We start from the raw sequence: 15,610 nt of genomic DNA on the forward strand, positions 1-15,610 counted from the left end.
ATTTCAGAGTTTCATATCATCTACAAAGAGGCAAACCTTACTAGACATCTGTTACAAAATCCTTAAAAAGGTTCAGACCAAGAACCAATCCTTGCAGTCCATCATGAGTAATGACCCTTTCCTCAGACTGAACTCCATTTACCAATGCACTCTGTCACCTTCCACTCAATCAGTTTCTAACCCAGTCAATTTAGGGCACATATTAAGGGCACCCAGTTTACTTATAAGAACTGTGTCAAAGCCTTTATTAAAATCTAAGTGCACCACATCTAGCGCTCTCCCTTGATCCAACTGTCTGGTCACCCAGTCAAAAAAAGTAATCAGATTTGCCTGAAACAACCTGCCTCAGGTCTTGAATCCACTGGCTTCCAGAAACCTCACTTTTCTCTGTTTTAGAAAAGTTTCTATTACATTTACTTACCATAAAGATAAGGCTAACTGGTCTGTAGTCCCCAATCTCCTCCTTACCTCCACGTTTGTGGAGGGACTACACCTGCCTTTCTCGTGTCTTCTGGGACCACTCCTGATTCTAGAGAGCTACTGAGAGGCCCTGATACTCTTTACTTTTTATAGGGCCTTTGAGATGAAATTCTCTAGCATGGAAAGTTTTCGAGCCAAGTAAGCAAGTTTGCACATGAATCTGGAGTGGTAGATGAAGGCTGACGGCTGATTATCTGGTGAGTATCAGATTACAGTTAGATTGAATGCATCATCTCCATGGAATTTTAGGATAAGGCAATCTGATTTGCCTGCCTGTGCTCTGACCAGGTCTAGCTCTAAGGATTAATGGAGAACTATAATCACCCCCAACCTAGAGTCTGAAGTTTGTGATAAAATTGATAACCTGGTAGACAGAGAGCTCATTCTTTCAATATTGATGGGAGAGGCAGTCTCACCAGGCCATCTCAAAAGCTGCTGCTCCTCCTCTCATTAGGGATCATAGACTGTATCAGGCTGCAACCATTCATCCCTTTCTTAACAGAGACTAGGCAGTGTGCAGAAGATGCCATTGTATGTAAGAATGCTGAGCTCAGCAAGAGCTAAGAGTTGGAGACAAGTTTCTAAAAGCTCACCCCAGTATCAAATACAGCAGTCATAGATACTACCAAGCCCACAACCAACTTAAATAGAACCAATCTAGTGGCCTAAATTAAACTGTGAAACATGTCCAACCCTAACATATGGGGGTAGATCGCTCCTGCACACTTCATTTTATTTGTTTTGATATTTAGCCCTCTATTCAAATACACTCAATACAGATTACATCAAAACATCCATAAAAACACTGAAAGAATCCCGGACTAAGCCTCCAAGAGAGGTGATAAGTTTTGCAAGACATGGTCTCCCTTTTGGGATTCTCTCACTTCAGTCACACGATTTAGGATCTTGAATTTTTGAGGAGCGTGGGGAAGGGGGGATGGGGAGGGTGATTGGGCTGAGGGTGTGGGAGTTCATTTACTGATCATAATGGGCACTACAAATATTCTTTGGATTTCTGAACTTGTTTCTTTTACTGTACTTTGAGCCTTACAGTTATATTTTGTATCCTTTTGAATTGGTGTCAACAAACAAGAATTATTAAAAAAAAAAAAAACACAAAACACAAAGCAAGATATACAATCTAGAAGTGAGAAATACACTGTGGTTTTTTATTTTAAAATGCGAAGAGATGCCCCCTCCCCAGCTTCTCCCCCATGTTATTTCATGCCCCTCTCCCCCACATTTGACTCTGCAGTGGGATTTTTTCCTCCTTCCTTAGTGCTGGATCGGGCTACCTGTCTCCCCTTATGTGGCTGGGCTCTGTGGGAGACTGGGGTTAGTCTTGCGGTTTCAAGTCCCGTGGGGCTTCCCCGGCTTCCTGCGCCGTGCGGCTCGGGTGTCTGTGGGGCCCAGCCATGTGAGGGGGATGGGGGATTTGGTCCGGTGCCGAGGAGGGGTCCCAAGCTCTGCTGTACAGGTAAACGAGGGGGGGGAGGGGAGGACCAACATTAAAAAAAAAAAAATTAGGCTGTGTTAAAATGCACGGTATGCATTAAAATATTAACGTGTTAATAATTGTATTAACGCGTTAATAGCATTAATGCGTTAATTGCTCGCCCCTAATTTTTTAAAGTATGGGGTTTTTTTTAGTAGCTGCTTAGCAAACAAGCAGGGTAGAAGCATTTAAAATAAAAATAAATACCTCTTCAGGTAGAAGAATCCATAGTCATGCTCAGAGAGAAACATCATTGTCCTGACACATGTGAGTAGAGACGCATAGCTGCTCTCGCTGTTCGACATAGTCTCCATAAGCGCATCACAGATGGATGGGAGAAGGTCCTTATTTGGTAAAGAATTGGACAGCTGCTCAAGTTCAGAAACACAGCCTTCTGAAGAGCCTGGCAAAATCAGTGCAATATCCTAGAAACAGACAAGTTGTCGTCAAATATTCTTGTTTTCCAATGATATGAAACATGTTCATTTTTCCCTAAATGTCAAAACCTCAAGAAGAGTTACTAGTGTCTAGAACATAATTTTGGCATCTTACAACTTTGGAAAGGTGACTTATAAACAAATATCAAGTTTACCTCTTGGCAATGATAACCTATACCCAGAAACAGCCAATAACCAACTCCCAAGTTTCAACCCATGGTACCTATCCATTGTGAACAAGTGCCACAAGCAACATCCCATGCTATATGTACATAGTGCTAATAGTAGCACAGTATTACAATATAAAGCTGGCAAGATGTAAATTTCAAAGAAGAAACAGTTCAAGCAGCAACTAGCAACTACCTTACAGAGGTAGGACTTAATGAGCATTCCAAATCTGCACATTTCCTTTCACTACATAGGATCGATCAGCTGATGTTCACATGAGCTCCAGAACAAACCAGAAAGTAAGTAGGGAGGGAATGCTAACCGCTGCTACTATTAATTTTATATGTTTTTTTTTCTTTACTTTCACATAACAGTAAAACAGTCATCCAAGGGATGGCTATCAGTTTTGGTATTTAAGAGCATAAGAATAGACATACTGGGTCAGCAGCCCGGCAACCATGTGAGTGAACAAGGGGGAGAGGAAAAGGGGACAGATGGGGCAATACAGGATGGTGGTGGTGGTGGGGAGAGAGAGGAGAGATGGGGTCATGCTGGATGATTACGGTGGGGAAAGATGGAGCAATGATGGATGGTGACAAAAGGAGGAGAGATGGGGCATTGCTGGGGGGAAGGGAGACAGAGAGATCGGATGATACATAATGATGGTGGTATGTAGGGAGGAAAGATATAGAGATAATGGATGGTGGGGGGGGGGGAAGAGAGAGATGGTCAATGTTGGATGATGGAGAGAAGGGAGCAAAGCTAGATGGTGGGGGAATGGAGAGGGAGAGAAAGGGGTGATGCTGATTGGTGGGGTAAGACAGACACAAAGGGACAATGCTGGATTGGAGGAGGGAAGAGAAAGGGGTCATTGATGGCTGTGGGGGGAGGGGAGATGCTGCATTGCAAAACACAAGAGTTAACCTCTCACGTGATCTGGATTACTATAGTAGTGTACCAGAAAATAAAATCATCTGTTGGCTGGTTTATGCAATTAATCATACGATTAGAAACATTAATTGACATGCAGCCCTACCATACTATAACTGAACAACAAAATTAATGGGTTTCAGCATCAATATAAAAACCTACAATACATCCAATACAAAAACCACAAACATAATATAGCCTTCCTCATATTGAATTGCAGCAGCTTATTCCAGAGTGCTGGAGCCATTGCCAAGAACGCTCTCTTCCTGCAGAATAACACGTTCTTTAAAAGATAGGGTACACAGATAAATCCAATTATATGGCTCCAACACAGACAAATACTGAGGTCCAAAACTATTTCTCCATCAGACTATCAAAAAACTCCAAACAGGCCAGAATACTGCCGCAAGACTCATATTTGGAAAAACTAAATATGAAAGTGCAAAACCTCTAAGAGAGAAACTTCATTGGCTCCCACTTAAGGAACATATTGCGTTGAAGATCTGCACGACTGTACACAAAATCATTCACGCAGACGCCTCAATCTACATGGTAAACCTCATGGACCTACCTCCCAGAAACGCCATAAGATCATCCAGCAAATTTCTCAATCTGCACTTCCCCAGCTGTAAAAGACTAAAATACAAGCTGATGCATGCCACTACCTTCTCTTACATGAGCACGCAGTTGTGGAATGCATTACCTACAGCCCTGAAAACTATTGACGAAATAACTAACTTTCGTAAATCTCTGAAGACGTATCTCTTCAACAAGGCTTACAAAGAGAACCCATAGCCTTACTAAACTACCTCGCCAATCCACCCAGTTATGAAAGTCCACCTTCTATACTTACCCGCCTAACACTTTCTTTTTTTCTTCCCATACTTAATCTCTGTATATCACTAATTGTATCTGATATCCTGGAATGACAATATCATAACAAAACTCTGTCAGCCATATTGAGCCTGCAAATAGGTGGGAAATTGTGGGATACAAATGCAATAAATAAATAAATCAGTATGTCAGGTTTCAAAGGGGATGGGGAAGAAAATGAATACACTTCCATATTTTTATACAGTCACAATTAAATGAGATATATGAGGTAAAATGACTGTCTCAGGATCAGAATTTGCACAGGATTTAAAATTGTGAACCCCAATTGTATTCCCAGTTTCTAGTTCTTGGCTCAATGCACTGGCCCACACCTTCTCTATAGTATACCTCATACCTGAGACTGCCAAAGTTCAGACTCCCACAGGTAGTCTAAAAACGATATCACAGGTAGCAGTGCCAATAAAAAACATAAGTTAAAAGTCAAGGTTTGGGTTTTTTGTTTGTTTTGTTTTTTTTAGTATTCTTAAATGAAAGAGAGGCCTCTCAAGACAAGCTAAATCATTTTATATTAAAATTACTTATTTTTAGCGGAGGTAAGAAGGGGGTGAGTCGTCAAACTTTCAGAACAAAAAGAGGTTGTGTAGGGGTCACAAAGAAATACCACTACCATGAGGATTAGAAGGCTGTTTGTGTGCTAGGGATATGCAAGCCAAGCTGATCCAGACTCTTTCCGGCTACCCCCCTTCACTGTTGATGTCATCTAGCCAAGACTACAGCTTCAGTGAAAAGGACACTCTGCTGCTGCACACAGTCATAGGTGAATGTTTGGAGGAGTACATCCAAAGGGATGTGCCCCTTTGATGCCACAGGCTTCTAGTCTATAAGAGGGGCAAAAGGAACAAGAAAACAAAAATATTTTCTTCATCAGAAGCCATCTTGATGGTACAGGGCCTATGCAAAACATGTACGAGTCTTGTATGTGAAGATAAGAAGCTGATCTCTGCAACAAGTATCTCCATATTTTTAGGGTCTGAGGCCTCTATAAGCCCTGACTATAGGTCCCCACCACCCTTCCCTCCTCTGAGTAGTAGTAGATTGGGATTTCATGCATAAGATCCAGGGATAGGACACAATGCTGGGTCCCTACAAATATCAATGGGTCTTCAGTAGTAGTGGTGTCCTTCTTCCTAAGGTGTCCTCTTGATCTTTAGACTCAGGTTGCCCAAGATGATTATTTTTTTAAGATCATCAGAATATAAGAATAGTCATACTCAGTCACACCAATGGTCAATCTAGCCCAGTATCCTGCTTCCAACAGTGGCCAATCCAGATTACAAGCACCTGATAGAAGCCCAAATAGTACCAACATTCCAAAGTACCAATCCCAGGGCAAGCTCTATTGTCTATCTCAGTAACAGACTATGGACATTTCCTCCAGGAACTAGTTCAAACCCTTTTTAAAACCCAGATACGCTAACGGCTATTACCACATCCTCCGGCAAGGAGTTCTAGAGCTTAACTATTCTTAGAGTGAAAAAATATTTCCTCTTTGTTTTAAAAGTATTTCCATGTAATTTCATTGAGTGCCCCCTGGTGTTTGTACTATTTCAAAGAGTGAAAAATCAATTCACTTTTACCCATTATACACCACTCAGGATTTTACAGAACTCAATCATATCCCCCCCATAGCCATCTCTTTCTCAAGCTGAAGAGTCCTACCCTCTTTAGCCTTTCCTCATATGAGAGGCATTCCATCCCATTTATCACTTTGGTCGTTCTTCTTTAAACCTTTTCTAATTCTGCTACATATTTTCTGAGATATGGCAACCAAAACTGAACGCAACACTCAAGTGCTGCAGCAAAACTCAGTTTGGCGCCTATGGACCATCCTCCGACCCAGAGTTCGTTTCTGCACCGCATTATCGCCATCTAACAATCATTAGTTTTTTTTAAAAAGACTTGATTTGATACATTTCACGTCACACAACCTTGCAATTTCAACCTCAAGCCATAACCATATACAGACTCCTGAGGCAGGCATTGTGGCTGAAACATGGAACCTTGTCGAGTCCAACCTTATTTACAATAAAAGAGTAATTTTTCACCCCATCTCCTTTGCATTCTGGAAGAGTCTTGTTGATCACTCTATTCCCCTGTTGCTGTACCATAAATAACTGTCCTATAATTTCCTTAACATAGGGAGTTAAGGGGGGCAGGAAGGAATATAAGGGGAGAAAGGATGGAGAGAGGGAATGGGAAGTGGGGAGGAAAGGGGGATTGAGAGTGAAGGTACGGTAAGGAGGTGTGAAACTAATGTGGGGGAATTGGGCGGTGGATATGAGAGAGAAGCAGAATAATCCTTGGGGAGGTCACATTAATAGAAGATGGGGGAGGGCAGAGAGAGGGGGCAAGAAGTGGAAGAGAATAGTTTTGAAGATTGTTACGTTAAACGTCCAAGGTCTTAATTCTTCACAGAAACACCAATTGTTGTTCAAAGAGTTGGTAAGGTTAGGGACAGAATTAGATTGATTCAGGAGACACACTTACTCCGGAAGGATGAGGGGTTGGAAAAATACTAGAAATATGGACAAGTCTTTTTAGTGTCCAACCAAAAAGAGAAGGGGGGGGGGGGGGAGTAGGCATCTGTATAGTTGCAGACATGGTCTGCAAAGTTCAACGAATGAGGGATTTTCAGGGTTTGTACCTACTCTTGAAAGTGCTACTGGCCAGGCAACTTTATAAAATAATTAATTTATATGTCCCAAACATAAATTAAGGTTTAATTTTTTTTTAGGGTTTACAGACAATTGCTTCAGTTTGCAGAGGGAATGTTGATACTGGGAGTCGGGGGGGAATGAGAATTTCAATCCAACACTAGACCCCAGGAAGGATAGCTCTAGGGGGAAGGGATGGGACAGACTGAAGAGATTTTTTTGTGGACTTTTAATTTGCTGGATGTATAGAGGGAGCAACACTTGGGGAAAAGGGATTAAACACATTTCTCACAGGTTCATAAATTCTACTCCCACACTCATCTGTTATCTACAAAAGTGATTCTAATTCAGAGGGTTGCTAGGAGTAAGACAGAGTATATCTTGGTCAGACCATGCCTCATTGTGCATGGAGGTGGAGCTGGGGAGGGAGTGACTGGGAAAAATATTAGAGATTAAGGACACCCTGTTACATAATAAGTAGGATTCAGATCAGACTAGGAAAGCCACTGAGGAATACTTGTAGTTTAATGATACAGGGGAGATCACCCCAGGGACATTATGGGAGTGCATGAAAGCAGTGCTTAAGTAGAAATTTATTGTGCTAGGTATGAAGAGCTGAAGACATAAAAGGGGTTTTGGGGAGAAGGAAGGATCTTACTACTTTTCTACTACTACTTTACTTACTACATTTCTATAGCGCCACTAGATGTACACAGGTGGAGGAGACTAACTATTATTTAGATTGTAAGCTCTTTTGAGCAGGGACTGTCTCTTTGTATCCGGTGTTCAGCACTGCGTGCGTCTGGTAGCGCTATACAAATGCTAATAATAATAATAATTAATGAAGATGAAGTAATATAAGAGCAGGAAAACAAACCAAGCCAGCTGATGACCCAGAAGTTATGAAAGTTCCAGATTAGGCATTTTTTCCATGTAGTCTGGAATGAATACAGGCAAGAGGAAACAGCAGGGGAGGGAATCCAGAAAAGCTTTGGTGATTTCTATAGAAAGCTATATATCCCAGAGCAGTATCCAGACCAGGGGGAGGCATAGAAGTACTTAAACACTATCCAATAAGTACATATTAAGCATGCTAATTTCAACCATGGAGGTTTTACGCATAATAAAAGATCTAGGGCAAGATGGATACATGGGCAGATTTTATACGGACTTTAGAGATTTGTTAGCTGAAGAAGTTTGGTAAAGTTGTTTAACTCTGTTTTAGAGGGGGCAGAACTCCCATGAATGCTCTGGATGGCAGGCATAATGGCAATTTTAAAAGAGGAAAAATCTTGTGCAGTGTGGTTCTTATAGACCCATTTCTCTCTTGGTTTTTTCACTTTTAAGAACTTCACTAAAATTTAGAAGGGAAGCTATAGTTGATGCTACCCAAGCTAGTCCATAAGGACCAGTCTAGGTCTGTACAGGGCCAGCAAGCACTGGACAATATCCAAAGAATGCAGAACTTAATGTGGCATGCAAAGGAGAAGGTAGATGCAGAGAAGGGTGTTTTGGCCCTATGTGTTCTAAGTATTAGAGAGGATTGGGGATACCTGGTAGTTTCTTAATGGGGAGTATACAGGGAGATTTGGCTTAGCCCAAGAGACACAGCAAGGGTGCTCATGGTCATGCTGCTCTTTGTACTGACAAGGGAGCCCCTAGGTAAAGGTTAATGGAAGTACAGAAGGTGCATAGATGGGGGAGGGAGGAACTAAAAAATTACAATGTTTACGGATGATATTCTATTTACAATGGTTTATTTATTTGTAGCATTTGTATCCCACATTTCCCCACCTATTTGCAGGCTCAATGTGGCTTACATTATGCCGTGATGGTGATCGCCATTTCCGGTTACAGTGTCAGAATTTTGGAACAACACGGATAATTCTGAAACATTAAAAGTGATGGGTAGAATAGCAAGCAGTTGTCCCTAAACCCTGGGTAGCAACAGAGGAAAACAGAGCTCACAATAGAGCTTACAATCTAAAATAATACAGACAAAGACAGTTGTGGGCTAATGGGGGAAAGGGGATTACAAGAGGGGGTAAACCCATTTCAAGGGATAAAGATTTGGAAGAAGTAGAAAAGGATATGGTTGAGGCCTAAAGGGGTATCACAGTACACACCACTAAAATACAATCAGATTTTTCAATGGGTCTTGAAGGGAAATATTCACTAGATGGATAACCTTAGGGTTACAATGTAACAGACACTTTTTAGAAGATGAGGAGTACATAAGCTTCTCATTATAATTTGAAGCAGGAAAATCAGTACCAATACCTTCAGGTGAAGAACATCTTAGACTGAATAAGGACCAAAACTCTACTAGAGGATTTCAGAGTCTGTTCCAAAAAGAAACACTCAAAGGAGGAGGGGGCTTCCAATTTTACTTGCTGATGAATAAATCAAACAACTTGATGATCTGGGAAGAGGCTTTGGGCAAGGAATAGGGAGAAAAGTCTAAGAAAGGGAGGAACAGTCAGTAATACGACTGAGAATGGCTATATTTTATCAGTGGTACTGCACACTGGAGGGATTGTGGACAAATAGGATACATTCATGTATATTTCTTGGAAATGACCTGGAATCCAGGTGTACTGGGATAAGTCTGTGTATAAAGTCTTTGTAATCTTGAAAGAGATCTGGGTAGAAAGGTATAGAAAAAAACAGAGACTGCACTACCGTATGGTAGATCCTGATGGATAAAGGGGGAAGGGGAGGGGCATTACAGCAGCCAGGTTGGTAGTAGCACAGGCTTAGAAACAGAAGAAAGCATTTAGCCTGGAGGCCTGTCTCTGGAGATCAACATATGTTCATAGAATGGCAAACTAACTGTGCTGCACTACTGGGACAAAGTGGAACAGTTCTTCCACTTTGTCCCAGTGCAGCAGTTAGTTCTTGAGGGTTTAGGAGTTAGTTATTGCATTTATACCCCACATTATCCCAAACAAGTTTAGGTTCAATGTGGTTTATATCAAACTTTAAAACAAAGTACAATAAGGATTAAATAAAAGTAGAAAACAATAAGAGGTATAATATCACAGCAGCAGAAAGACTCATTTGAAAACAGCAAACTAGCCTATAAATGGTCTTAGTGTCAAGGAATTCACTAAATGAAAATGCTTTCACCAATTTACAAAATTTTAGGTAATCAGAAACACATCTAATTGACTTTGGGTGGGAATTCCATTGCTTAGTAGCTTGGTATAAGAAAATGGCATCATGAATTGATTTGTAACAGAGATTCTTACAATTCAGAAAATGGAGAAGTAGATAGTCTCTCGATGCAGAATGGGCAGTGCGTGATGGTAATTGCAGCAAGTGTTGCATATTATCAGGTAGAAGACCGAACAAAATTTGATAAACAAGGGCGCACAGTTTAAAAGTGACTCATTTATAGGAAGCCAATGCAACTTGATTGAAAGAGAGGCTGATTTGGTAAACCGAGGGGCTTTAAATACATGACAGGCCACGGTACTTTGGACTATTTGAAGTTTTTTGACAAGAGATTTTCAAACCTGAATAAACAGCAGTACAATAATCTAACTTGGACAAAACTACGGACTCTACTAAAGAATGAAATACTGAATTTGAAAAGAAAGGCCTCAGTCTTTTTACTCTCCACATGGTCAACCTAGAGAACAGAAAGGTGCTAGTTGGTTGATAGGGTGGGTGGGGGGAGAGATAACTGTGTTGTTTACATATTTGTTGTTGTTGCATAGTAGTTAATACCAGAGTTTGGGAGTTGAATACCGTATTGATTATTTTTAAACTGGTTTAATAAATGATAAATTAAAAAAAAAATAAAAATAAAAGAATGAATGCATCTAAGGTGGCCTTGATGTTGTGACATCTCTTGACAGTCTTGAACTGTCAACTTTTTTGGAGTCATCTCAAAATGAGATCCCAACTAGTACTATCTTGTTAGTCTCCTTTCCTACAAAATTTGACAAAATGATTATAAAAGAATATATGTTCATAACAGATGTGAAGGTATATGAGGAGGAGTTGCCTCCCGTTAAGATCTAAGATATTTCAATAGATAGTACATTTTCTGTCAACATTTGGTGGCATATCGGGAGAACAGAAATACCTTCACTGACAACTCATTTGGAGAATTTTATTTGACAAAAAAAGTTAATGAATAAATAATATTTTGGTACAATGGTATGCTCTTAGCAAGTCAGGGTTGTTTCGTTCTTTTGGGAGGAGGGGCTAATATTAGTATTAGTGTTGGTTTATATTAAGAACTGACTTGTACGTAATATCTCTAAACTCTCTCTCTCTCTCTCTGTAAAGTTGACTGCCAAGAGAACCATTTCACAGTTATAATTTACTACTTCTACCCTATGGTAAGAGGTGATTTTTTTCCCCTCTGTTTTCTTGTTTATTTACCTTGGTTATTAAGTGGGAATTCTAATTACAAAAAAAAAAAAGTTTATTTAAAGACAAGTTACATTCATTCTTTTTTTTGCCTCAATTAAGGCAGGTTAAACACACAAGTACAAGGGACAAAAGCATTGTTAACTGAGCTGGCAATTACAAAACTTAAATCCTTAAAAGCTTCTTGTTTTGCATTTTATCTCATTCCTAAAGTAATTTTAGTCTTAGAAGTATTTGAAAGCTCTAGATTACTCCATCACAGTATTATCTGACTGTAAGTGACTAATTAGGATGCTGCTGATGCAGGATCACACTCTCAAATGCAATAAAACAGCTGCACCATATGGCAACAGAACAGTGGGGTTTCAGGCATGAGTTTTTAAAACATAAGGCAAGATCTAAGATATATACACTATTCCAAAAACATGTTACAATTTAAGTAAAAAAAAAAAAGAAGAAAGAAGAAAGGTCTAGAAATAAGATCACAGAGGAAAGCAAAACTAGAAAACTGATCTCATCAACAGCAGAGATCCCTCCAGTCTGTAAAACCTCTGGTCAAAGTACTTTATAGATTTAGAATTAACATATTCCAAATTTTAATGAGTGTTTTAAATTTTCTAACCAAGAGGGCCAGACTAGGTCAGATGCTGGTTTTCAGCTGTGCTAGTGATGCTACAGAGTCACGAGTGACCTTTTTAAGATTACAGATGTAACCCAAGTTTCAGGACTTGCCCAACAGAGTCCAATGCTCTAACCACTAGATCACTTGCCCTCTCGTAATCTGTGCTCCATAAGTTTACATAGATGTTCTAGTAATATACCTGAAAGAAAAAGAGCTATATCCTTACAGTTTATTTATTACTAATCATACTGACAGGACAGGTACATGCAGGATATTTGTTACAGCACCTGGTCACAGAGGGACTGGACAATAGATGTGACGTATTCAGCACACTGTTGGTGAGCAACGTTGTCGCCAGCAGACCGTATCAGAGTCAACATCTCGTGGAAAACCTCCACGTATTTCTCATCACCTTTACATGTGCCACTAATCAGGTATAAAATAGCCACTTTGCAAGCTCGGTTTGAAGCCAATGCATCGAGAAGACCAAGAAGTCGGGCGGTCTGGCCAGTGTACTGCTTCTCTTTATCTTCTGAAGTGCTGGAGAAAAAAAAACCAGATTGATTTTAAAAATGGTTTAGGGCAATCCAGGGCTTAAGCATCCCCCATGCTCTGCTTAATCTTGTTTCTCAAATTTCAGTGAGTTTCCTTAGTATGCAGAAGTTTTAAGGGTCATGGATCTCAAGATCATTACTAGTTTGTTTGGTTTTTTTTTTTTTTTTACAAAGAACTGAATATGTTAATAAATGAAACCAAAATTAAATTAAATCAGATATACTCAGCCTAAGGGAAAATTTGTCATAATTTTGGTTGTTTTCAGTGACTGAAGACCATCTCTTTGCTGTCAGTTTCTGGTGGTTGCCCTTGTTAATATACCTTCAGTCCCTATCACTATTCCAAAGGATGTGACTACATTCAAGTAGGGAGACTAATGACAGGAAAGGCAGAAAATATGACTCAAACAAGGCCATACCACAGATCTTCACCAACATACAACTACCAGCAACAAGGAAAACTACCAACCACATCATGTCAGCATAGGAAGTTTCCTTCTTTTTATTCCCCAAATTTTCTACATACATTTCAATACAAATGCTATGCCTGAGGGACACAGACACTCCCACTAAGCAGGAGCAATAGAAGACGAGAGGACATTTGTCTCCATGCTGTTTTATAACTGTAAGGGGTTACCACAGTACCAGTAACCCCCTTTCTTCTGTCCTCAAGATCACATATCCCCAAAGGTCATTATGCTTAACAGAACCCCAACTACTCAAGTCATTCTAAAACATTTCTAGAAGTCAAAATTTGTAAAATCTTTATAAATACACATCTTATTGAATAAAATGCCTTGACCTTACTGTACCTATATTCATAGCTCCCATTCCACTATACCATACTTTAGTATAATTCAGACTGGTTTACCTCATACCTTAGTAACTGCCTTTTCCAAATGGCCTTTGGTTCCTCTAATTATCGTACTTAACCTTTACTTTGTAGTGTTCCTCAACATTTTATGCTTACTACTGAACTACTCATTTTTGGCTCCACTTGCTAGCTTTACACAAAACTGTGGCATCAGCAGTTTATACTATATTGACAACATACAGATAGCGAACGGCCTATACTAATACTGTTAGCCCTAATCTTAGCCCTCTTAACATTTTCCTAACACAGGAGCCCTTTTACTAAGCTGTGCTAGTAAATGGGTTTAGCACATTCTAACGTGGGACTTTCCCACGTGCAAAGCCCATTTCTAGACCAGCCATAAAACGGGCATTTTTCCATTAGTTGAATTCCTGACTGTGTGCTAATGTTAGCATTAGCGCATGGCCATTTAAAGAAGTTAACATAGGAGCACTTACTACCTCCTATTTAGGAGACACTAAGGGTTCCCAAGTTATGGATACTTTAACCAGTTAATGTGGCAGTGATGTCTGCATGCTAGATAGTTAGCATTTCCAAGGTCGTTCTCTGCCCCAGACATGCCCCTTCCAAAAAAATCTTTAAAATACTGCATTTAGCACACACTACTACTACTATTTAGCATTTCTATTGCAAAACTAATGCAGACCACTTTAGCGAGTCCTAGGTTAAGCCATTTTTTCTTGCGTTAAGCTGATGTTAGAACTTAATGCAGCTTACTAAAAGGTCCCACAATTACTATGTGGCTCACTAAGAATAAACGTATTTTTAACCTTGCCAAATCAGAAGCTTATGGGCAGTTAGAAAGATGCCTCTACCTCAGTTTACATCCACCATTCAAGGTCATTTCATCTCACTGTGTGACATTGTCACTATGTTAGGATTTCACTTAAGATCACTACTTCTTGAACATTAGATGACCTCTTAAGAAGGCCTCTTTCTTTTGACTTATGGCACATTTGTTAGGATTTGTACTATCAAATTTGTCCTGGGTATCAAAGAGCTTTAAGCTGTGACTCTTTCCCTAATTCTTAACCACACTGACTACTTCAAATCTCTCTATCCTGATATTACAGTCGTTTTTCTAAAGCGTTTACAACTGATACAAATTACAGCACTCAAGTCTTTATATAATGCCCAGAAATATGATCATGTGACAATTCTTTTCACTAAATAGCACTGGCTCCCATTTTCCTTATGAATTAAATTCAAGATTCAGATACTAATGCACAGAACCTTTCATACTAGCACGCCACTACATATGATTTCCCCTTCATGTTCTCTTTTCCTTTCAAAATGCCAACTTACTTACAGTGATTACTGACCTCAAGACTACTCACCACACTGTTTGCCTACCTTGCTCCCTCATTGTAGAATTCTCTTCTGCTCCAAGGAGTCATCTACCTCATATTTTCTTCTTTACCCAGGTTTTAATTAGGAGGGTGATGGTTTTTGAGCTATATAACCTTTGGTTTTCCTATATAGCTCTGGTCAGTGAGCTATATAACCTTTACTTTTCCTGTTCCAGCCCATCTTGACTGCGCTTTCTGCCCTTATCATCCCCGTACTCATTTTGCCTGACTGTGCTAGCTATATTGTTAGCTTATTTTTTTATTCCTTTTGTAAATCACTTTGCTGTGGCTTGTGAAAGGCAGTATAAAAAATCTTTTAATAAATTAAATTGAGATGCAACATCCCCTTCCTACTTAGCAGAAAACAGTCAAAAGATTCAAAAGTTACAACTATGTCTTAAGATCATTTTAATTATATTTAAAATAATAAGGAAAGGAAAACATGTCAGGAGTGTAGTTTGTCACTGGCACTCCTTGTTCTTAGCATCAAGCCACTAACCCAAAAACTGCTACTACCACTACTTATCACTTCTATAGTGCTACTAGACATACGCAGCGCTGTACACTTGAACATGAAAAGACAGTCCCTACTCGACAAAGCTTACAATCTAATTAGGACAGACAAACAGGACAAATAAGAGATAAGGGAATATATAAAAGTGAGGATGATAAAATAAGGGTTCTGAACAAAGTGAATAAGGGTTAGGAGTTAAAAGCAGCATCAAAAAGGTAGGCTTTTAGCTTAGATTTGAAGACGGCCAGAGATGGAG

The 15,610-nt window shown here is 39.7% G+C and overlaps 1 protein-coding gene across 1 annotated transcript in view; it reads right to left on the reverse strand.

Moving 5' to 3' along the window:
- The window catches only part of VIRMA (vir like m6A methyltransferase associated), a 341,503-nt gene that overhangs the window by 67,307 nt on the left and 258,586 nt on the right, over positions 1–15,610 (reverse strand). Inside the window, exons 15-16 of the mRNA XM_030216723.1 lie at positions 12,351–12,603; positions 2,183–2,400 (exon numbers count right to left, since the gene is read on the reverse strand). Of these exons, the coding sequence (XP_030072583.1) occupies positions 2,183–2,400; positions 12,351–12,603 (471 nt within the window). The remainder of the gene's footprint in view (positions 1–2,182; positions 2,401–12,350; positions 12,604–15,610) is intronic.

Source organism: Microcaecilia unicolor, chromosome 1 (genome assembly GCF_901765095.1).
Source record: "Microcaecilia unicolor chromosome 1, aMicUni1.1, whole genome shotgun sequence".
NCBI lineage: Eukaryota > Metazoa > Chordata > Amphibia > Gymnophiona > Siphonopidae > Microcaecilia > Microcaecilia unicolor.